Below are 23100 nucleotides of genomic sequence, written 5' to 3'. Positions count from 1 at the left end.
ATTTTGGTTGGTGGTGTGCCCCAGGATTTTGTAAATGTAAAAAATGTGCCGCGGCTCAAAAAAGGTTGAAAATCACTGCTCTGTAGCATCGTTTTGAGGGTAGGAGTTGAAACAGTTTATGTCCAGGATGCGAGGGGTCAGTAAATATTTTCACAGCCCTCTTTTTGACTTGGGCAGTATACAGGTCCTCAATAGAAGGCAGGTTGGCAGCAATTGTTTTTTTCTGCAGTTCTATAGTTACTGCTCTGGGATACAAGTTGTTTTTCAACCTATTTGTCCTTGTTTTTATTGTCCTATACCATCTGCTAGATGTAGTTGACAAAAAGGAGTGCCCAGGATGAGATGGATTTTTAAGGATGTTTTGAACTTTCTTAAGGCAGCAGGAGCTATATAGCTCTTCCAAGGAAAGGAGAGGGCAACCAATGATCCTCTGGGCAACGATGTTTAACCTCTGGAGCGCTGTCCTATCTGCCACTATGCAATTGGCAAATCATGTTGCAGCGTGACCAAAATAATTTTGAATGAAATACTGTCAAAACTGTAGAAATGATAGTGGATTTTAGAAGAAAACTTCCTATACTACCACCTCTTACAATACTAGACAACACAGTATGAACAGTAGAGTCCTTCAAGTTTCTAGGCTGTATCATATCTCAAGACTTAAAATGGTCACCTAACATCAAAAACGTCATCAAAAAAGCACCAGAAAGAATGTTCTTTCTGCACCAACTCAGGAAGCTCAAACTGCCCAAGGAGCTGCTGATTCAGTTCTACAGAGGAATCACTGAGTCTGTCATCTGCACCTCTATAACTGTCTGGTTCTGTTCTGCAACCCAACAAGACCGACACAGACTTCAGAGGATAACCAGAACTGCAGAAGAAACAATTATTGCCAACCTGCCTTCCATTAAGGACCTGTATACTGCACGAGTCAAAAAGAGGGCGGTGAAAATATTTTCAGACTCCTCACATCCTATACATAAATTGTTTCAACTCCTATCCTCAAAACAATGCTATAGAGCACTGTACAGTATTTATTTATTCTTGATGAATGTGTTTTATTCTCGTTATGTACACTGAGAGCATATACAACCAAGACAAATTCCTTGTGTGTCCAATCACACTTGGCCAATAAAGCATTTTATTCTATTCTATTCTATTCTGTTCTGTTTTATTCTATTCTATTCTATTCACAGGTGCGGTAAATTAAAATACTCTCCATGGTGCAACGGTAGAAAGTCACCAACAGGATTAGTTTTTAGGATGGTTCTGCACTTGCTCCTGCACATATCAAAGTCATATCCGCGAAGTAATTACCTGAGATGGCAACTAAATTCTGCAGCTCTTTCTTAAGAGCCATGATGTCTTTGCACAACTGAATGTCGTCCATCCTAAGAAATGGAAAAAGAAGAGGCTGTTTTAGGTAGCATCATACAATTGAGGTCATCCAATCCAGTCCTATGCTCAGGGAAGATTAAAGTCCTCCCTGGCCAGACTGATAATTGTCCAGTTTGCCCTTTTCTTCAGGGTGGGCAACAAAGGAGAACACAAAGGAGAACCCCAAGTCATTTCATTAATTTGGTAATTTCATTTCATTCATTCATTCATTCACTCAGAGAGAGTCTGCAACTTGGGCGTCCTCCTCGATCCACAGCTCACATTAGAGAACCATCTTTCAGCTGTGGCGAGGGGGGCGTTTACCCAGGTTCGCCTGGTGCACCAGTTGCGGCCCTATTTGGACCGGGAGTCACTGCTCACAGTCACTCATGCCCTCATCACCTCGAGGTTCGACTACTGTAACGCTCTCTACATGGGGCTACCTTTGAAAAGTGTTGGGAAACTTCAGATCGTGCAGAATGCAGCTGCGAGAGCTATCATGGGCTTTCCTAAATACGCCCATGTTACGCCAACACTCCGCAGTCTGCACTGGTTGCCGATCAGTTTCCGGTCACAATTCAAAGTGTTGGTCATCACCTATAAAGCCCTTCATGGCACCGGACCAGAATATCTCCGAGACCGCCTTCTGCCGCACGAATCCCAGCGACCAGTTAGGTCTCACAGAGTTGGCCTTCTCCGGGTCCCGTCAACTAAACAATGTCGTTTGGCGGGACCCAGGGGAAGAGCCTTCTCTGTGGCAGCCCTGACCCTTTGGAACCAACTCCCCCCAGATATCAGAGTTGCCCCCACCCTCTTTGCCTTTCGTAAGCTCCCAACTCTGTCGCCAGGCATAGGGGAATTGAGACTTTCCCTTTTCCCTAGGCTTATAAAATTTATGCATGGCATGTCAGTATGTATGATTGGTTTCTTAAATTGGGTTTTTTTATATTAACTTAAATATTAGATTTGTGTTGTGATTCCGTCTGAGGCTCCTCAGGGAACGGCTGAACCTCTGCCGGCTCCCTGCTCAGAGGGGGAGGATGAGGAACAGGAGGAGGAGGAGGAGGCCCAGGCAGAAAGGGAGGAGGAATATCAGGCCGAGGGAGAGGGAGAACAGCCAGAATCCCCCGGGGTGGAGCTCTCCCCAGCAAGCAGCCTGGAGTCCTTAGATGAAAATGCTCAAGCCATCATCGATCACAGGCAGAGAAGAGAAGCACAACGAAGGGGACAATTAGCCAGGTACTTCCAGCCCTAAATAGGTAACAGCTGGGTTTGGGTGTAGTTCTCCCCAGAAAGGCTGAAAAGGCAGACCCACCCTTCCTATATTGTGGAGTATTATCTTTGGGAGTCCTGGGACCTGGCTGTGATCTTTGGCGTCTCTGATTCTGGCTTGTGGCCTTGAAGGCTGAAACCTTGGGGGAAAAGGCATGGGGGCTTATTCTCTACAGTGGTGTGTGTGCCAGCAAGAAGTCTGCTGTATTTTCTGGCCGTCAGGACTTTGCTGTGAAGCCTCATAGCCTGCCTGTTGGGAAGAACAGGTTTTTCTCTGTGTTTATTTTTCAAACTATAAAAGTGCTTTTGCTTTTACCAGCGTGTCTGGCTGCTTTTTCCAGTTGGTGTTGAAGTCTGGGGGCACCCAGACAGAACAGATTTGTTTACATTGTATTATTATTGCTGTTAGCCGTCCCGAGTCTACGGAGAGGGGCGGCATACAAATCTAATAAATAAATAAATAAATAAATAAATAAATAAATAAATAAATAAATAAATAAATAAATAAATAAATAAATAAATAAATAAATAAATAAATAAATAAATAAATAAATAAATAAATAAATAAATAAATAAATAAATAAATAAATAAATAAATAAATAAATAAATAAATAAATAAATAAATAAATAAATAAATAAATAAATAAACAAACAAACAAACAAACAAATAAATAACTTTCATTTCATTCATTCATTCATTCATGCTATTTCATCGTAACATTCACATTTGAGTCTAGAATGCCCCAATATTTCCCCCCGCACCCTAAACTCTATCCTAAAGTCAAACTCCTTGACCATCAAGTTCTAAAGAAATTCAGATCTGATTTTGAGGATAGTGAAAAAATGAGCCAACCATTGAAAGGGGTTTCATGAAAAAATGAAATCGCCCGAGAAAGAGAACAGCGTGAGAAAGAAACTCAAAATAATAAATAGATTTTGCTTGGTATAAGAAGCGACACCAAAAAAAGTCTTTCAAGCATCCACTTACCTATGTGGTATGGCTGGATTACTATTATCTTTGTCATCTTTTCTACTATCTTCTCCTATTGTTATCTTGGTATCTTACCAAATAGTACTTTGCTATTTGTATGTATACTGAGAGCTTATGCACTGGAGATAAATTCCTTGTATCCAATCACACTTGGCCAATAAACCTATTCTATTCTGTTCTGATCATTCCCAGACTTTCTGCTATGCCTGTTTTTGTATACTGATGCAAAATAATGCTTAAAATTACATCATATTCAGGTTGAAAAAAAGCTCCTCAGATTACTAGAGTTCACAGAACCAACTACCAGCTAGACTGTGTTGCTTCTCTGGGTCATATATGTGTGGGTGTATGTGTGTATATGGACATGACAATAAAGTTATCTATTCTTTTCTACTCTGTCATCTATATTCTATTTTCTACTTTCTTTTTTCAATTTTATCTATTTTCTATTTATGTTCTATTTTCTATTTTCTATATTTTATTTTCTATTCTATATTCTGTTATATATTATTCTATATCCTATGTTCTATGTTCTATACTTTCTATTCTATTCTGATCATTCCTAGACTTTCTGCTACTCCTGTTTTTGTTAACTGATGCAAAACAATGCTTTAAATTAAACCAGATTCAGGTTGAATGTTAAAAAACAGTTCCTTGGATTAAAAGCGATTCACAGAACAACTACATCTTTGGACCCGTTCAATTTTGTCAATATCTTTTTGTAGGTGAGGTCTCCAGAACTGAACACAGTATTCCAAATGTGGTCTCACCAGCGCTCTATATAAGGGGATCACAATCTCCCTCTTCTTGCTTGTTATACCTCTAGCTATGCAGCCAAGCACCCTACTTGCTTTCCCTACCGCCTGACTGCACTGTTCACCCATTTTGAGACTGTCAGAAATCACGACCCCTAAATCCTTTTCTTCTGAAGTATTTGCCAACACAGAACTGCCAATACAATACTCAGATTGAGGATTCCTTTCCCCCAAGTGCATTATTTAACATTTGGAAACATTAAACTGCAGTTTCCATTGCTTTGACCATTGATCTAGTAAAGCAAATTAAGTAATGTCTTAATTTGAATCCTGATTTCCAAGCAAAGTTAACTTACATAAATCTCAGTTCTGATTCTCTTCTGACCAAGACTTCCCGAAGTCTTTGAATCTTTGCCATTTCCACCTCTATCTCCTCCGGCATCATGGTGGTTTCTGCCATTGAAATGATGTCAAGTTGATCTGTACAGATGTAAGGTAGAGAGAAGAGGAGAGAATTTGTGAATGAAGGCAAATATACATATCCCAGGATAACGTTGCAGGATTGCAATCTGGCTCAATCACCAGAACTAGAGATTTAATTTTATGAAGATTGAGATGCTGGAGCCCATCCTCAGGAAACGTCTCACTAGCAGAATGGAGAGAATTTGGGTCAATGAACTAAAGCTGTTTCAGTTTTGGTCTCCATGATATAAAAAGGATGTTGAGACAAAGGCAAAGTTGGCTCTTCTATGACATGCGATCTTCAATTCCCAGAATTCCTGACCTAGCATGATTAGCTCAGGAATTCTGGGAGTTGAAGTCCACATGTCATAGAATGTTGTGATTCAGCCTGAGGCTCCTCAAGGACCGGCTGGAGCTCTGCCGGATCCATGCCCAGAGGAGGAGGACAGTGAACAGGAGGGGGAGGACCAGGCAGACGGGGGAGAGGAACATCAGGAAGTGGAGGAGGGAGAGCAGCATGAGACCCCCCGGGGGGGGGGCTCTCCCCAGCTAGTAGCCTGGATTCATTGGATGAAGACGCACAGGCTATAATAGACATGAGGCAGCGACGTGCAGCTCAACGACGGGGCCAATTAGAAAGGTATTTCCATCCCTGAATTGGCAACAGCTGGGTTTGGGTGTGGTTCTCCTCAGCAGGCTTGAAAAAGCAGGCCCGCCCTTACAGTCTTGTGGAGAGTTATCAATTGGGAGTCCTGTGACCTTGCTTCGATTCTTGGCGTCTCTGATCTTGGCTTGTGGCCTAGAAGTCTGGAAGACTTGGGGGAGGCGTGGGTTTTATTATCTCCAGCGTTGTTTTTGCCAGCAAGAATCCTGTTTTATTGCCTGGCCTTCATGAAACCTCTGTGAAGCTTCATAGTGTTCCTGTCTGTAAGAACAGTTTTTGTTACCTGTGTTTGCTTTGAATTATATAAACTGCCTTTGCTTTTTACCAGTGTGTCTGGATACTCTTTTTGGTTGGTGTTGGCATCTGGGGGGACCCAGACAGAACATAGAAGAGCCAACTTTGCCTCCCACTGCTCTAGAAAGAGTGCAGAGAAGAGCAACAAAGAGGATTAGGGGACTAGAGGATAAAACATATGAAGAACGGTTGCAGGAACTGGGTATGTCTAGTTTAATGAAAAGAAGGACCAGAATCGAATAGAATTCTTTATTGGCCTAGTGTGATTGGACACACAAGGAATTTGTCTTGGTGCATATGCTCTCAGTGTACATAAAAGAAAATGATACATTTGCCAAGAATCTCCTGGGAGGAAACAGGGCCTCCACCCTCCCTGTGGCTTCCCCAATCGCACACATTATTTGCTTTTGCATTGATACTTATGGGAAAAATTGCTTCTTCTTACAACTTTTCTATTTAAGAACGTGGTCACGGAATGAATTACCGGTAAGTTCGTAAGTAGAGGTACCACTGTAGTTCTGTCTTTACACTGATATTCACAAATGTTAAGGTTAGGGTTAAATTCTTCCTTCTGTCTCCCAAAGCCATCCTTACGTACAGGTGCAAAAAGGTAGGTGAACAGGTGTGGCATTAGAAAGACTCAGAAAGGTATGATGCGCTCTGCCGCCATCTATTGATCATCCCAAGCTTTGCAGATGATATGTTGGCTCCATCGTACCTTTGTCTTAACCATGAAAATCTGTTTTGCATTTGTTTTTCCATCACAAGCTAAGACACAACGCTAGTTTTCGCTTTATGTTTTATGTAGGGTATAAATCACAGCCCAAAGCTAATTAGTTTAATGCACTTATTTCTGAGAATTTAGACATATTGCCAAAGGATACATATTCTTGGCCGTTTGCAGAGTCCATTAATAAAAACATAAATCAGTTCTCCTAATGCAGTTAAAGTTAAAACAAATGCTAAAATTAAAATCAAGCTATACCAAGATTAAAGCAGGCATTGCAAAATTCCGGATGTTCATGAAGATGCTTAAAGAGTTGTGTGAACCCAACCAATTGTGGATTATTCCATAGAATAATTTTAGAATTATAAGAATAATCATGTTCTTTCTGCCCCAACTCAAGACAGCTCAAACTGTCCAAGGAGCTGCTGATTCAGTCCTACAGAGGAATCATTGAGTCTATCATCTGCATCTGTATAACTTTCTGGTTTGGTTCTGCAACCCAACAAGACCGACACAGACTTCAGAGGATAATCAGAACAGTAGAAAAAGACAATTACTGCTAACCTGCCTTCCATTGAAGATCTGTATACTGCATGAGTCAAAAAGAGGACTATGAAAATATTTACAAACCCCTCGCCTCCTGCAATTGTGAATGCTCCAACACTGGTGTTGTGGTTAGCTCTGGCCCAGCTCCTGCCCCAAGGATTCTGGATGTGGGGGAGACATCCACATGCTGCAGGCCTGTTTTGCCCCCCGGTGGAATATGCTGATGAAGGCTCCTCTGACCAAGAAGACATGAGTGACAGGGAGGAGGAGAGTGTGGCAGACAGCTCAGAAGGAGATCAATTATCTAGCTCCTCCTTGGATTCAGAACAAGAGTTAATGATACAGCCACGCATGCGGAGAGCGATGCATAGGCAACAACAACTGAGAGATTATTATCAAAGAAAATGAGGCCACCTGTGGTTGGGTGGGGCTGTGGTAATTAGTGAGGCTGCTATAAATAGCAGCCTGTGGGTTTGGCCATTGTGGAGGATTATCTGATCATTGTGTTTCATGACTGCTTTACTGACTTTGACCTTTTGTGGGCTGATTTTTCCCCGCTTTGAAACTAAACCAGAGCAAAGTGTGTTTCACTTTGTGAAAGAAGAAGGACTGTGAATTGCCTCACAGCTGCAAGCTAAGTATCACAGAACTGATAAGGGACTTGTACAAATTACCAGTTTGTTTGGAGACGAGTGCTCTTTGCTATACCAAAAGAGGGCTTGGTTTATGTGAATTTTCATTATAAAGAACATTGTTTTGAATTTTCAAACGTGTGTGTGTCCGAAATTTGTACCTGTGAGTTTTTGGGAGGAGTCTACCAGAGAGCCCGACAGAACAACTGGAAGGTTTTAAGATGTTGGATAACCATTTGTCTGAAGTAGTGTAGGGATTCCTGGTTGGACTAGAAGACCTCAAAGGTCCCTTCCAACTCTGTTGTTGTTGTTATTTGCAGAGGTGCAAAAGGCAGAGGAGAGAAGAGCAGTGGAAATCTATGGGCTGGCCCTTGGGAAGGAAGAGCTACCGATGCCCCATCCTTAGCTCTGGAGATAAAAGGCAAGCAGTGGAGGTGAATAAGTGCGGCAGTCAACTATTCATCTTCCAGAAGAACGGAATTGTTAGCCTGCGGGTAAGAGAGAAACCTCTTGCTGGGGCTATTGGCACTCCTAATCAAGGAATCTTTTGCATTCACTTCTGTTCTGTCTGGGTCACTCCGGAAGCTATGACCAACCCAAAAAGATAAGCCAGACACACCCGTTTAATCCAAACACAGTTTTATAGTGGTAAAGAGAAAAGAAGCCAACAGAAAATGTCCCTACAAGTCAGGAAAGCACTGGAACTCCAAATAGATACACGAAGGCAATTGTCCATACATAAACACAGGATCCTCAATGCCAAACGAGGCTGTTGCTAACATACACCAACCTCCCACGGGTCTTCAAGACTGCTGGGCCACGAGCCAGGAACAAAAACACTGAGAGAAAAGGCAGATAACAGCAACTCCACTCTGATAACACTCCACGCTGCCGAAAGAGTTTGCCTGCCTTATAAACCCTTCCCTGCTAATGAGGACCACACCCAACCCCCTGGTGTTCCTCATTCAACGCTGATAATATTTATTCAGTTGATTCCTCCTTTGATCTATGCGTCTCTGTCGCATACTAATGATAGCTTGTGCTTCGTCATCCAATGACTCCAGAGACTCCAGAGAATCCAAGCTACTTGCTTGAGAGAGCCCCTCCCCAGGGCTCCCAGGCCTTTCTTCCTCATCACTTTCCTGACTGCTATCTCCCTTGTCTGACTGCCAAGAACTCTCCTCTCCGCTCTCAGCCTCCCCCCGGGCATGGAGCCAGCAGAGATGCAGCTGGTCTTTCACCTGACTCAGGCTGAACCACAACAACTTCCGAGGGCTTGCCTTGTTTAGAAAGCTGGGTCAGAACACTAACCTTGAGTTCTTTTTTTTTTTAACCTTAAATAATATCACAAGACCACTTAGCATGACTCACTTAACAATTGCCTTGCTTAGCAATGGAACTTCTGCATCCAGTTGTGGTCAAGGGCTGCCTAGAAATCATAAACTGGGTCTCCAAGGATTGTGAGCCTTCATTCAATTTGTCTTTGCAGTTGCATTGGATAATTTGGTCTTGCGATCCATAGCTGTAACTGGCCAACTTCCCCCCCCCCTCCAAAAAACCCCCCTCTGTGCTGCATGATATATGCTGTATGATATATTTTCTGGGCTGGCTGAGGAATGTGAAATGTTAAGCTGACAGCTATTAGAGGGAAGCAATAAACCAGCTTGCTGTTTGCTGACTTTTCCGCCTGTCGTAGGACTTTTATCACTGACTACTTAAGATGATGGGATTTGGTTCATGTGTATTTACCGTAATATATTCTGGCAACCTTTATCCTGCTGATTGGAATTTTCCTAACGCACACTACCAAAAAACACATGTGTGATGCTTCTGCGCAAAAGCATCCCATGTGGGTGGGCGGAGCATCCCTGGTCAGTGGGCGGAGCATCCCGCTGCCGGCACTACCAGTTTATAGAATTTGGCCAAACTGGGAGCAACCCACCACTGACAACTACTAGAAACCAACAAAGAGTTAGAACTCCTTGTTGCCACTGTATTTTTACAGGGGCAAACTTCCTGCTAATAACCAATTTCCATTCAGAAAGAAGAGAATTAATCCTTGGATCAGAAAAATTCTTTCGGGTGTAGACCAAAAGAGACAAGGAGATTACCTCCTGCAAGATCTTTCTTCAAAATATGTTCTGGAAGGATTCTTGGGAGTAAGGAATGTGAAAATATACGATGATTGTCAATCAGCAACATTGATTGACAATCAATTTCACACGTTGTTGTGCAAATGGAATAGTTGCGCAAATGAAATATTCAATGAGAATATTTCATTCATTCAGATCTAGGATGTGTTATTTGAGAGTTCCCTTTATTTTTTTTGAGTATATATAAACAGGGACCAAACTGCACGCTCACTGATCATGTTAGCTAGTTAGGTAATGAAATGTCAGCAAGCAAAAAGTCGCTCATAGTCGCTCATGCCCTCATCACCTCGAGGTTCGATTACTGCAACGCTCTCTACATGGGGCTACCTTTGAAAAGTGTTCGGAAACTTCAGATCGTGCAGAACGCAGCCGCAAGAGCCGTCGTGGGGCTTCCAAGATTCGCCCACGTTTCTTCAACACTCCGTGGCTTGCATTGGCTGCCGATCAGTTTCCGGTCACAATTCAAAGTGTTGGTCATGACCTTTAAAGCCCTACATGGCATTGGGCCAGATTACCTCTGGAACCACCTGCTACTGCACGAATCCCACAGAGTTGGCCTTCTCCAGGTCCCGTCGACTAAACAATGTCGTTTGGCGGACCCCAGGGGAAGAGCCTTCTCTGTGGCGGCCCCAGCCCTCTGGAACCAACTCCCCCCGGAGATTAGAACTGCCCCCACCCTCCTTGTCTTTCGTAAACTACTCAAGACTCATTTATGCCACCAGGCATGGGGGAGTTGAGATATTCCTTCCCCCTAGGCCATTGCAAGTTATGCATGGTATGTTTGTGTGTATGTTTGGTTTTTATAATAAGGGTTTTTAGTTGTTTTATTAATTGGATTGCTACATGCTGTTTTTATCATTGTTGTTAGCCGCCCCGAGTCTGCGGAGAGCGGCGGCATACAAATCCAATAAATAAATAAATAAGTAAGTAAGTAAGTAAGTAAGTAAGTAAGTAAGTAAGTAAGTAAGTAAGTAAGTAAGTAAGTAAGTAAGTAAATAAATAAATAAGTAAATAAAAATTAAATAAAAATAAAAATAAATAAAAATAAAATAAAATAAATAAATAAATAAATAAAATAAAATAAAATATAAAATACCAAGCTCAGAGAATACCAAGGACCCCACAACTTTCCTCCTCCTCCTTCCCATCCTCCTTCTCCTCCCTCCTCCTCCTCCCTCCTCCCCTCTGAAAACCCCACTTTTTCTAGCACTGGTGATATTACGTAGCTGGGTATAATGAAATATCTACAAGCAAACAATCAAGCTCAGAGAGCACCAAAGCTCCCCCCAAATAGACGGCACAACATGAGTGAATTGTGCACAGCTCCAAACCTGGTTTTGAAGGAAGGCATAGATTTAAAAGTGGGGGGGGGGGAAGACTAGGCAAAATTAACCCAAGGCTCCTCTAGAATGTTTGTATCCTACCATCTGTGATACAAGCCAGACGTAGAAATGTTACTGAGTAATATAAAAATAAAAGCAAGTAATTTTCAATGCCAATATTAATGGAAACTATTATTATGATGGATTAGTAATCTGATAGATGGACATTTAGGCACAGGATTTTTTTTTATGCCGATGCTACAGAAATGTAAAACGTACAAATATTTGTGTGTTTTATTGTTGTCCTTTTTGTTTTCGTATTGTTTTTGGGGGGGAAACTCAATCAAACTTAATTTTTTTTAAAAAAGAAATGTTGAGTGGATTAAACAATATAATAACATAATGAGCAAGCCGCTATCTGGTTCTCCGTGGACAACTCTAATGACATTCTTGGATGGAGGCACCAGGAGCTGAGCTCTCATTGACGATTTCACTCTTTAACTTTAGTAAAATAATTACTCCCGCTAGCAACTTTAAGTATTGACTAGAGCCAGTCGGCCATCGTTGTGCTGAAAATATCAATAATGAGGAAAAGCTTTATGCCCCTTCAGTGACAACCTGCTGATAATAATAATAATAATAATAATAATAATAATAATAATAATAATAATTTATTAGACTTGTATGCCGCCCCTCTCCGAAGACTCGGAGCGGCTCTGATGCTCTGAAGATGCTCTGAAGTAGGGATATAACCCAATGTTGGTAAAGAGAGATTGCTGTCCATGGTCCTGAATATGAGAGCTCTATTTAATTTTTAATTTATTATTAGAGTTGGAAGGGACCTTGTAGCTCATCTAGTCCAACCCCCACACCACCCCCACTCATGCAGGAATCCCTACACCAGTGGTTCTCAACCTGAAGTTCAGGACCCCTTTGGGGGTCAAACAACTGTTTCACAGGAGTCGCCTAAGACCATGAGAAAAGACAAATTTCCCATGGGATTAGGAACTTGTTGTGATTCAGCCTGAGGCTCCTTAGGGACCGGCTGGATCTCTGCCGGATCCATGCCCAGAGGAGGAGGACAGTGAACAGGAGGGGGAGGACCAGGCAGATGGGGGAGAGGAACGTCAGGAAGAGGAGGAGGGAGAGCAGCCTGAGACCCCCGGGGGGGGGGGGCGGCTCTCCCCAGCTAGTAGCCTGGAGTCATTGGATGAAGACGCACAGGCTATAATAGACATGAGGCAGCGACAAGCAGCTCAAAGACAGGGCCAATTAGAAAGGTATTTCCATCCCTGAATTGGCAACAGCTGGGTTTGGGTGTGGTTCTCCTCAGCAGGGTTGAAAAGGCAGGCCCGCCCTTACAGTCTTGTGGAGAGTTATCAATTGGGAGTCCTGTGACCTTGCTTCGATCCTCAGCGTCTCTGATCTTGGCTTGTGGCCTAGAAGTCTGGAAGACTTGGGGGAGGCGTGGGTTTTATTATCTCCAGCGTTGTTTTTGCCAGCAAGAATCCTGTTTTATTGCCTGGCCTTCGTGAAACCTCTGTGCAGCTTCATCGTGTTCCTGTCTGTAAGAACAGTTTTTGTTACCTGTGTTTGCTTTGAATTATATAAACTGCCTTTGCTTTTTACCAGTGTGTCTGGCTACTCTTTTTGGTTGGTGTTGGCGTCTGGGGGAACCCAGACAGAACAGGAACTAAAGTTCTTATTCTGACACCTTGGAACATATTTTTACAATCTGACAAATCAGGTGTTTACAGTGGAGGTGCCCCTCTGACCTTTCTGCCAATCAGCTTAAAGTTCTGTTGGAAGAATTGCTGGACTTATGGTTGGGGGTCACCAAAACATGAGGAACTGTATTAAGGGGTCACAGCATTAGAAAGGTTGAGAAGCACTGTTTAAAGTGAAGTAACAGAACAACAGTGTTGGAGATCTTCTACTCCAACCCCCTGCTCTGGCAGGAAACCCTACACCATTTCAGACAAAGGTCCAAAATTTCTAATAACACTCTAATAATAAATAATAAAGCTCTAATGACACTCAAAAATCAGGTAACAAAATTAAAAGGCAGGGGGGAGTAGTTTCTGTTTGAGCATCTTACTGTTTTATGGTTGTTACTGGTTTTACTGGTGTGGTGAGATGCCCAGAGATGTTTAGAATTGTCTTTGCACCCTTCTCTTTCTTTCCAACTTCTGTTTCTGTTCTGTCTGGGTCACTCCAGAAGCCAATACCAACCCAAACGAGAAGCCAGACACACCAGTAAAAGGCAAAGGCAGTTTATAAAATTCAAGAAAAACACAGGTCCTTACAAACAGGAAAACGCTGTATCTTCAAATGTATCCACGAAGGCAAAAGTCCATGCAGCAATACAGGATTCTTGCTGCCAAGACGAGGCTGTAGATAGCAGACCTACACCTCCCACGGGTCTTCCAAACTGCTGGGCCACAAGCCAGGAACAGAGACGTCGAGAACAAAGCAGGACACCGTAACTCCAACTGATAACACTCCACATGGCTTCAAGGGCTTGCCTGCCTTTTAAACCCTGCTATGGAGGACCACACCCAAGCCCAGCTGTTCCTAATTCAGTGCTGATAATACTTCTTTAATTGCTCCTTTCTCTGATCTGAACGTCTCTGTCGCATGTCAATGACGGCTTGTGCTTCATCACCTAATGACTCCAAGCTACTGGCTGGGGAGAGGCCCCCCCCCCAGGGCTCTCATGCTGTTCTCCTTCGTCCCATTCCTGACTTTCCTCTCCCCCGTCCGACTGTTCAGCCCCCTCCTCTTCGCTGTCATCCTCCTCCGGGCATGGAGCCGGCAGAGACACTGCCTGTCCCTGAGCAGCCTCAGGCTGAACCACAACAGTTTCCTTTTTGTATTTTACCATCTAATAAACTCTAATTTAAAAAAATTAAAAAGACGATCAGCCATATAAATCCTATAAATGCATAAATAAGTGCCTTTCCAGATTAACGAATGTTATGAAACAGCATAAGCTTTTCTGAGTCACATGAAAAGATGCTTTTTAATAACATTTTTAGTGTGAAAGGAGGCCACCAGGCTCCTGATTTTTCAGCGCCAGAGTCTTACACAACTGTCATCTATTGTCCATGCCACTGATGTCTCTTTATAGTCTTGATCATAATCCAAGCTAGTGACTCCAAAAATAGATTGCATCAAGGAATTCATGCAAGCCCCCTAAATGAGTGAAAACTTCCAGCTTTAGCTACGGATCATTAAATACTGTCTGGTTTCTCCTCTGCCTTTACAGGAGGTGGAAGTAGGTTTGATGAACCAGAGCCAAAAAATTAGAATTTTTCAGCAGCAGTCTCTTAATGATAAGTCTTCCATCCTGCTTTCTTTTTAGGTATTTTTTTTAATCTGAAAAAGCAGCCTAAATACAACATCTTGAGATGACTTCATCGTTGTATGAAATGGTTTCTCTGCTGTTTCTATTACCTTTAATAAGTATTATTATTATTGTTGTTGTTGTTGTTGTTGTTGTTGTTGTTGTTGTTGTTGGATTTGTATGCCGCCCCTCTCCGCAGACTCGGGGCGGCTAACAACAGTGGTAAAACAACATGAACAATCCAATTAATAAAAACAACTAAAAAACCCTTATTATAAAAAACCAAACATACACACAAACATACCATGCATAACTTGTAACAGCCTAGGGGGAAAGGATAACTTAACTCCCCCATGCCTGGCGACAAAGGTGGGTCTTAAGTAATTTGCGAAAGACAAGGAGGGTGGGGGCCGTTCTAATCTCTGGGGGGAGTTGGTTCCAGGGGGGCGGGGCCGCCACAGAGAAGGCTCTTCCCCTGGGGCCCGCCAAACGACATTGTTTGGTCGACGGGACCCGGAGAAGGCCAACTCTGTGGGACCTTATCGGCCACTGGGATTTGTGCGGTAGAAGGCGGTTCCAGATGTATTCTGGCCCAATGCCATGTAGGACTTTAAAGGTCATTACCAACACTTTGAATTGTGACCGGAAACCGATCGGCAGCCATTGCAGGCCGCGGAGTGTTGCAGAAACGTGGGCATTGCTCCAGCTTGGTTTTATTATTTATTAATTATTGCTTAATTTTTAATTTCTGCTTATGGTTGCAAGTTTGATTTTGATGAGGGGGTGGTGTTTGAATATTTGGGAATAAGTGTGTGTGTGTATGTGTGTGTACATTTATCCAAATGAATGCAAGAACAAATTTAGTAAGGAATTACATCTGGAATCAAGAAAAACTCGGTTCAAATTGCTAATACACCCATATATACTGCTCAAAGAAATAAAGGGAACATTCAAATAACACATCCTAGATTTGAATGAATGACATATTCTCATTGAATACTTTGTTCTGTACAAAGTTGAATGTGCTGATGACATCAAAATGAAATTGATTGTCAATCAGAATTTCTTCCTAAGTGGACAGTTTGATTTCACGGAAGTTTGATTTACTTGGAGTTTATTTTTTTGAGCAGTGTATATTTGTCCTGAGCTAGTTAGAAAATTAAGTTGGGAGATGATGATAGATAGATAGATAGATAGATAGATAGATAGATAGATAGATAGATAGATAGATAGATAGATAGATAGATAGATGGGGAAGAGAGAGAAATGATAGATGAGATAGGTAGGTAGGTAGGTAGGTAGATAGATAGATAGATAGATAGATAGATAGATAGATAGATAGATGATAGATAGATAGATAGATAGATAGATAGATAGATAGATAGATAGATAGATAGATAGATAGATGGGGAAGAGAGAGAAATGATAGATGATAAATAGAGATAGATAGATAGATAGATAGATAGATAGATAGATAGATAGATAGATAGATAGATAGATAGATAGATAGATAGATAGATAGAGGGGGAAGAGAGAAAAATGATAGATGATAAATAGAGATAGGTAGGTAGGTAGGTAGGTAGGTAGGTAGGTAGATAGATAGATAGATAGATAGATAGATAGATAGATAGATAGATAGATAGATAGATAGATAGATAGAGGGGGAAGAGAGAAAATGATAGATGATAAATAGAGATAGGTAGGTAGGTAGGTAGGTAGGTAGGTAGGTAGGTAGATAGATAGATAGATAGATAGATAGATAGATAGATAGATAGATAGATAGATAGATAGATAGATAGATAGATAGATAGAGGGGGAAGAGAGAAAAATGATAGATGATAAATAGAGATAGGTAGGTAGGTAGGTAGGTAGGTAGATAGATAGATAGATAGATAGATAGATAGATAGATAGATAGATAGATAGATAGATAGATAGATAGATAGATAGATAGATAGATAGATAGATAGATAGAGGGGGAAGAGAGAAAAATGATAGATGATAAATAGAGATAGGTAGGTAGGTAGGTAGGTAGGTAGGTAGGTAGGTAGATAGATAGATAGATAGATAGATAGATAGATAGATAGATAGATAGATAGATAGATAGATAGATGTGTGTGTGAGAGAGAGAGAGAGAGAGAGAGACAAAGCACTAGATTAATAGAGTTAGGGAGAGAGAGATTTATTTTAAAAAAAACATGTATTTGTGCTGCAATCCCCATCCAACATACAACCCAAGATACTTTAGGAACAGCTGAACAGGTCTCTTGAAAGCTACGCTAGTATTTTAGCATATTCGTTTCTTGTAAAATAAGACCTATTCCTATTCCATGCTCAATTGCTCTTCTTTGGCCCCTTTGCCTTCCCCAAAAGCATTTCCCATCTCCCGAACCATGAAGAAATTTACTTTTCCAGCAGGGCTTGGAAATTGCCTGCACCATCCCCTTCACGAAGAAAGAAACACGCAGCTTTCATTTCAGACCTGATTGCCTCTATTTAAAGTTATTTTATGCAGGATTTAATTGCTTTCCTTTCACTGCAGGTGCTTAGCTCTTCCAAGGCAAACGAAGGCACCCGTTCCGTGGAACACCTGCTGGTGGATATTTTGCGGATGTGAAAAGGAGTTTTGCAATATTCTCCACTTTTGGTACCCAACAAGGCATCACGCTCGCTTTATTTCTTGTTGCTGTTTTGACCCAACTTTTCAAAATGTTAGAACTAGCAAAGGGGGCATTGTGGCCCACCAGTAAGCAACAGAGCTGGCAGTGAGGAGGTTGGGGAGGAACAGTGGCCAATCCTGGAGTCTGGGGAAGGCTCGGGCAATGGCTCTACATCCGAGGCAGAGAGGGAGCCAGGGCAGTCTGGCAGTTATCAGCTGCCTCCAGAGTCAGACATCAGCAAAGCAGAATAACAGCCTGTTCCCAGTGTGTTCCTACACAGATTTTCCAGATGAAGGGAACTACAGAAAATGGTTAATAGACAGTGATGGCCTGTTACCAGACATATCGGTGCTCGGTTCCGGTAGTGAGTTTCGGGATGCATGCACAACTGCGCACCCCTTACATGTGCACGCATGACCCTGCATGAGATTTCACTTCTACACATGCGCAACAAACAAAATCTTGTGTGAAGATGCTCGTGTGAGTGAGATTTCGGCGATTTGCTTCTGTGCATGCGTGGAAGCAAAAATATGGCCAAAAATTGCTGAAATCTCGCTCCTGTGAAAGTCTTCACGTAAGATTTCGCTTGCTGTGCATGTGCAGAAGTAAAATCTTGCACTGACAGGTGTGCGTACGTCCAATGGACATGCGAGGGCACACTGGTAGAGCTGAAGATGGCAGTACGTCCCCGTTTATAGATCTAATGGTATGTCAAGAGTTTCCATAGCCCCAGTTTAATCCTTGGTTGTAAGATGAAGATAAAAAAGGAAGGAAGGAAGGAAGGAAAGAAAGAAAGAAGAAAGAAAGAAAGAAAGAAAGAAAGAAGGAAGGAAGGAAGGAAAGAAGGAAGAAAGGAAGGAAGGAAGGAAGAAAGAAGGAAGGAAAGAAGGAAGAAAGAAAGAAAGAAGGAAAGAAGAAAGAAAGAAAGAAAGAAAGAGAGAAGGAAAGAAAGAAGGAAGGAAGGAAGGAAGGAAAGAAAGAAGAAAGGAGGGAGGAAGGAAGGAAGGAAGGAAGGAAGGAAGGAAGGAAGGAAGGAAGAGATGCTTGGTCACAGCTGGCCTTTGCAGGCTCATTCCTGGGCCGAATTGTGCAGCCATGCGCATCAAGCAACGTCTGTGAAATGGTGATAGCATTAATTCACACCACAGCATGGCCATGGATGAGCCTCCTCAAGCAACGGTCTTGTTTCAACTTGACCAAAGTCATCCTTTGCGTTTATTCACTGATGGTCTTGGGGGATTTCCTGTCAAAAATAAGTTTATTTCTGGAGGTAATATTACAATGCAAGTAAATGGTTTGTAACCATGGGAAAGGCGGATGTAAGCCATAATCAACATGTAATCATGGGTTTACTAACTGTGCTGCAATCTGATTGGCTGTAACCTATATAACAGGAGTAACACCCTTGCAGGGGTGTGGTTTGTTACAGTGGTTTGTTCTAGAGTGGTTTGTTACAGTGGTTTTGTTATAATGACTGGTTTGTAGTTAGTGGTTAGTGCTTAGTGGTTGCAGTGGTGGATGTAATAAGAGTTACATGATAGAATTATGGATAGTTTGTTATAGTGGTTAAATGTAAAGGTGATAGTTTATTTAGAGAAGCAGTTTGATAAGAAGAAAAGTAAAATATATTTTTACAAGAAATCCTGCTGCAGTGTTTTTCATTGAAGACTTCAATTAGATATGTGATCCCCTTATATAGAGCGCTGGTGAGACCACATTTGGAGTACTGTGTTCAGTTCTGGAGACCTCACCTACAAAAAGATATTGACAAAATTGAACGGGTCCAAAGACGGGCTACAAGAATGGTGGAAGGTCTTAAGCATAAAACGTATCAAGAAGGACTTAATGAACTCAATCTGTATAGTCTGGAGGACAGAAGGGGGGACATGATCAAAACATTTAAATATGTTAAAGGGTTAAATAAGGTCCAGGAGAGAAGTGTTTTTAATAGGAAAGTGAACACAAGAACAAGGGGACACAATCTGAAGTTAGTTGGGGGAAAGATCAAAAGCAACGTGAGAAAATATTATTTCACTGAAAGAGTAGTAGATCCTTGGAACAAACTTCCAGCAGACATGGTTCATAAATCCACAGTAACTGAATTTAAACATGCCTGGGATAAACATATATCCATTGTAAGATAAAATACAGGAAATAGTATAAGGGCAGACTAGATGGACCATGAGGTCTTTTTCTGCCGTCAGTCTTCTATGTTTCTATGTTTCTATATAGTTGTGTACTGTGGCTACTTGGTGGGTTTCCTTCCACACATATGTAAAACTCACCCAACCTTTCCCTCTCGGTGCTACCCTCTCTTTAGTGTTAAGAAATGAATATTGTCTTTGCCTATTCTGGTCTGCTCCTTATACCTCTGTTTTGAGAAGTTCAAAAGAAGCTTTGAGTTTTGAGCCACCCCGACTCCTCGGAGAAGGGCACCATTTAAGTCCAATAAATAATAAATAAAAGTTTTTCTCTGTGTTTAATACAGGTAGTCACAACTGGGAGCAAACCCTCCATTGCTAAGTGGTTGCTAAGTGGGTCGTGTGCAGTTTTATGACCTTTTTTTGCCATTGAGCGAATCACAAGGGGAGGAACAAAAAACCTAAATCAAAATTGGACTCCCTGTCTCAAAGGCAGATAGAGAATCGAAGCAAAAAAGAAGGGATTTTCTCGAATTCCAAGCCTGTCAAAAATGAATCTGATGCCACGTTATCTTCCCCCGAAAATCCATGTGCACGCATGTTCTTCCAGAAGGCCAAATCCCCAGGAGGTTCAGTTGGCGAGACCAGTAAGATACGGTTTTGCCTACTCGTTTCTTGAATCTTTCCGCTGCCAAAATACACAAAGATCTGGAAAATGTTTTAAACGCAGTGTCATGGTTGAAAACGGTAACGGGAGGGGGTGAAAGGAAAGCACTGGAGTGTAAGGGAATTTTGGGAAGGAAATTTGGAACGCAACTTTTTTTAAAAAAAAATAATGATAGGGTTTTATATGCTTTTTAATATTAGATTTGTTCTACTACTACATTGTTTTTATTGTTGTTGTGAGCCGCCCTGAGTCTTCGGAGAGGGGCGGCATACAAATCTAATTAATAATAATAATAATAATAATAATAATAATAATAATAATAATAATAATAATAATAACTGGGAGCCTGAGAGAGATCCAACACATCAAGGTCACCCAGCTGAGGAAGTTCGGGGCAAACAGATTGTTCTCAAAACAAAGAGAGTGGAAGCGATTGGTGGACAATTCACAATGGGAAGTCCAAGGAAAAAGGAAAGTTTTCCAATGTTGTTTTTCACGTGAAATCGTCAGAATTGGCTTTCCTACTTCTGCAACCACATGGAAAGTTCGGGAAGGAAAGGAGGGTGGGAGGAAGGGAGGAAAAGGAAGGAAGGAAGAAAAAGAAAGAAAGAAAAAAGAAAGGGAGAGAAAGGGAGAGAAAGAAGAAAGGAAGGAAGGAAGGAAAGAAAAAAAAGAGGAAGGAAGGAAGAAAAAGAAAGAAAGAAAAAAGAAAGGGAGAGAAAGAAGGAAGGAAGGAAAGAAAGAAAGAAAGAGGAAGGAAGGAAAGAAAGAGAAAGAAAGGGGAAGGAAGGAAGAAAAAGAAAGAAAAAAGAAAGGGAGAGAAAGAAGAAAGGAAGGAAGGAAGGAAAGGGGAAGGAAGGAAGGAAAGAAAGGGGAAGGAAGGAAGGAAGAGAGAGAGGGGGAAGGAAGGAAGGAAAGAAAGGGGAAAGAAGGAAGGAAGGAAGAGAGAGAGAGAGGGAAGGAAGAAAGAAAGAAAGAAAGAAAGAAAGAAAGAAAGAAAGAAAGAAAGAAAGAAAGAAAATGATCCCTATCTAGTTTACCCCAGGAGACCAATAATGATCTGTCCAACTTTTTAAATTCGGTGTCTCAAAGCTCCAAACCACCAACGTAGCTCCATGGGCTCCAAAGCTATCTAAAGGCTTAAAAAGAATTAAAACCAAAAGGGAAAAAAAGATTAACCACCCGCTTGTCATGAAAAGCAAATCCTGTGAAGAGATTCCAGACATCTTGGTCAAAGACGGAAGATCTCAGCAGGTTCCAGACACTGGTATTAGCAATCGAATCGAATAATAAATGATAACATCCCCTCCCCACCCCACCATCCCCACTCCAGCCCATCATTCAGACCACATTAAAACTGATAGCTCTTTTCAGACGGGATTAAAAAATAAACCAGCCGACCACTAACCCTGATCAATTATTCAGGCAGTGGCTGCTTGGATCTTGTCTAAATAATCAGTTCTCAAGACTATCCAAGAAAGGTCAGATACTTTAGTGTTATTCTGGCATCTAATTAAAATAAATAAATGATTTCCATCACCAGGGACAGGAGAAACACACACAACACACACACAAACACAGCAAGATGAAAATGGGTGAAGAACAACCATATTATCACTTGTGCTGTGCCTGTGACTTTCGGGTTCAATTGGCCCATCCGTTACTTAAATATCCAAGGAGAAAGAATATACACTGCTCAAAAAAATAAAGGGAACACTCAAAGAACACATCCTGGATCTGAATGGATGAAATATTCTCACTAAATGCTTTTTTCTGTACAAAGCTGGATGTGCTGAAAAACAAAATGAAATTGATTGTCAATCCGTGTCGCTTCCTAAGTGGACAGTTTGATTTCACAGAAGTTTGATTTACTTGGAGTTATATTGTGTTGATTAAGTGTTCCCTTTATTTTTTTTGAGCAGTATATTTTGAAGGATTGCTGCCATTTTTTTTCACTGTGTCCCCCTGTAAATTCTTGCAAGTCCTTGGAAGACCGGGATTTCTCATTTCGAAGCCCTTGTTGGTTGCAAAGCAATTTGGGGGAAAACAAGCTTGAAAGTATTCTGCTCTATTATTTTTTGTTTCCCTACATGTTTCATAATAAGAATAAGAATAAGAATAAAAGAATAAGCAAGCAAAACTACTGTGGGACTTCCGACTTCCGACTGACCGAATTCTGAAGCACAACACACCAGACATTGTGATCGTGGAGAAAAAGAAAGTATGGATCATCGACATCGCAATCCCAGGGGACAGCAGAATTGAGGAGAAGCAGCTAGAGAAATGAGTGAAATACGAAGATCTAAAAATCGAGCTGCAACGACTCTGGCATAGGCCAGTGAAAGTGGTCCCAGTGGTACTTGGCATGATGGGCGCAGTACCAAAGGATCTCGGCGGACATTTGAAAACCATCGGAATTGACGAAATCTCCATCTGTCAATTGCAAAAGGCTGCTTTACTGGGATCAGCAAACATAATTCGCCGCTACATCACGCAGTCCTAGGTGCTTGGGAAGCGCCCGACTGGTGATGAAATACGAAATCCAGCATAGTGATCTCGTTTGCTGGATTGTACTGACATAATAATAATAATAATAATAATAATAATAATAATAATAATAATAATAATAATAATAATAATAATAATAATAATAATAATATATTATTATTATTATTATTATTATTATTAAATAATTTATTAGATTTGTATGCTGCCCCTCTCCGAAGATTAGGGGCAACTCACAACATAGTAATAATACAATACATCGCAAATCTAATAATAAAATTTTAAAAGTCCATTAAAAAACATTAATACAACATAATCAGTATCATAAAATCACCAACTATCTGCCCTTTGTCCGCTAACTGTTCAGTCATTTCTTGATTGTTTTGATGGAAGTGTGACCCTCATCTTTCAAACATTCGATTCTCTCTAAGTTACACGCTTTTGCTAAAGACACGATCCTATGCTTTCATCCTATGAAATCATGTAAACAGTAAAATCTTTGAGTTGAATGCAAACCCTCCTGATTTTGAGGACACATTTGTATAGTTTCCTGGCAACAATATACAAATGGTTTGCTGTTACTTCTC

The 23100-nt window shown here is 41.3% G+C and overlaps 1 protein-coding gene across 1 annotated transcript in view; it reads right to left on the bottom strand.

The window, feature by feature from the left end:
- BMERB1 (bMERB domain containing 1) overlaps positions 1-23100 on the bottom strand; it is a 38700-nt gene that overhangs the window by 9714 nt on the left and 5886 nt on the right. Inside the window, exons 2-3 of the mRNA XM_070761879.1 lie at positions 4753-4876; positions 1318-1391 (exon numbers count right to left, since the gene is read on the bottom strand). Coding sequence (XP_070617980.1) covers positions 1318-1391; positions 4753-4876 — 198 coding nt within the window. The remainder of the gene's footprint in view (positions 1-1317; positions 1392-4752; positions 4877-23100) is intronic.

The sequence above is a fragment of the Erythrolamprus reginae genome, chromosome 9 (genome assembly GCF_031021105.1).
Source record: "Erythrolamprus reginae isolate rEryReg1 chromosome 9, rEryReg1.hap1, whole genome shotgun sequence".
Classification (NCBI taxonomy): domain Eukaryota; kingdom Metazoa; phylum Chordata; class Lepidosauria; order Squamata; family Dipsadidae; genus Erythrolamprus; species Erythrolamprus reginae.
Note: the sequence above shows the minus strand (reverse complement) of the source record. Positions and strands in the feature narration are given on the sequence as shown.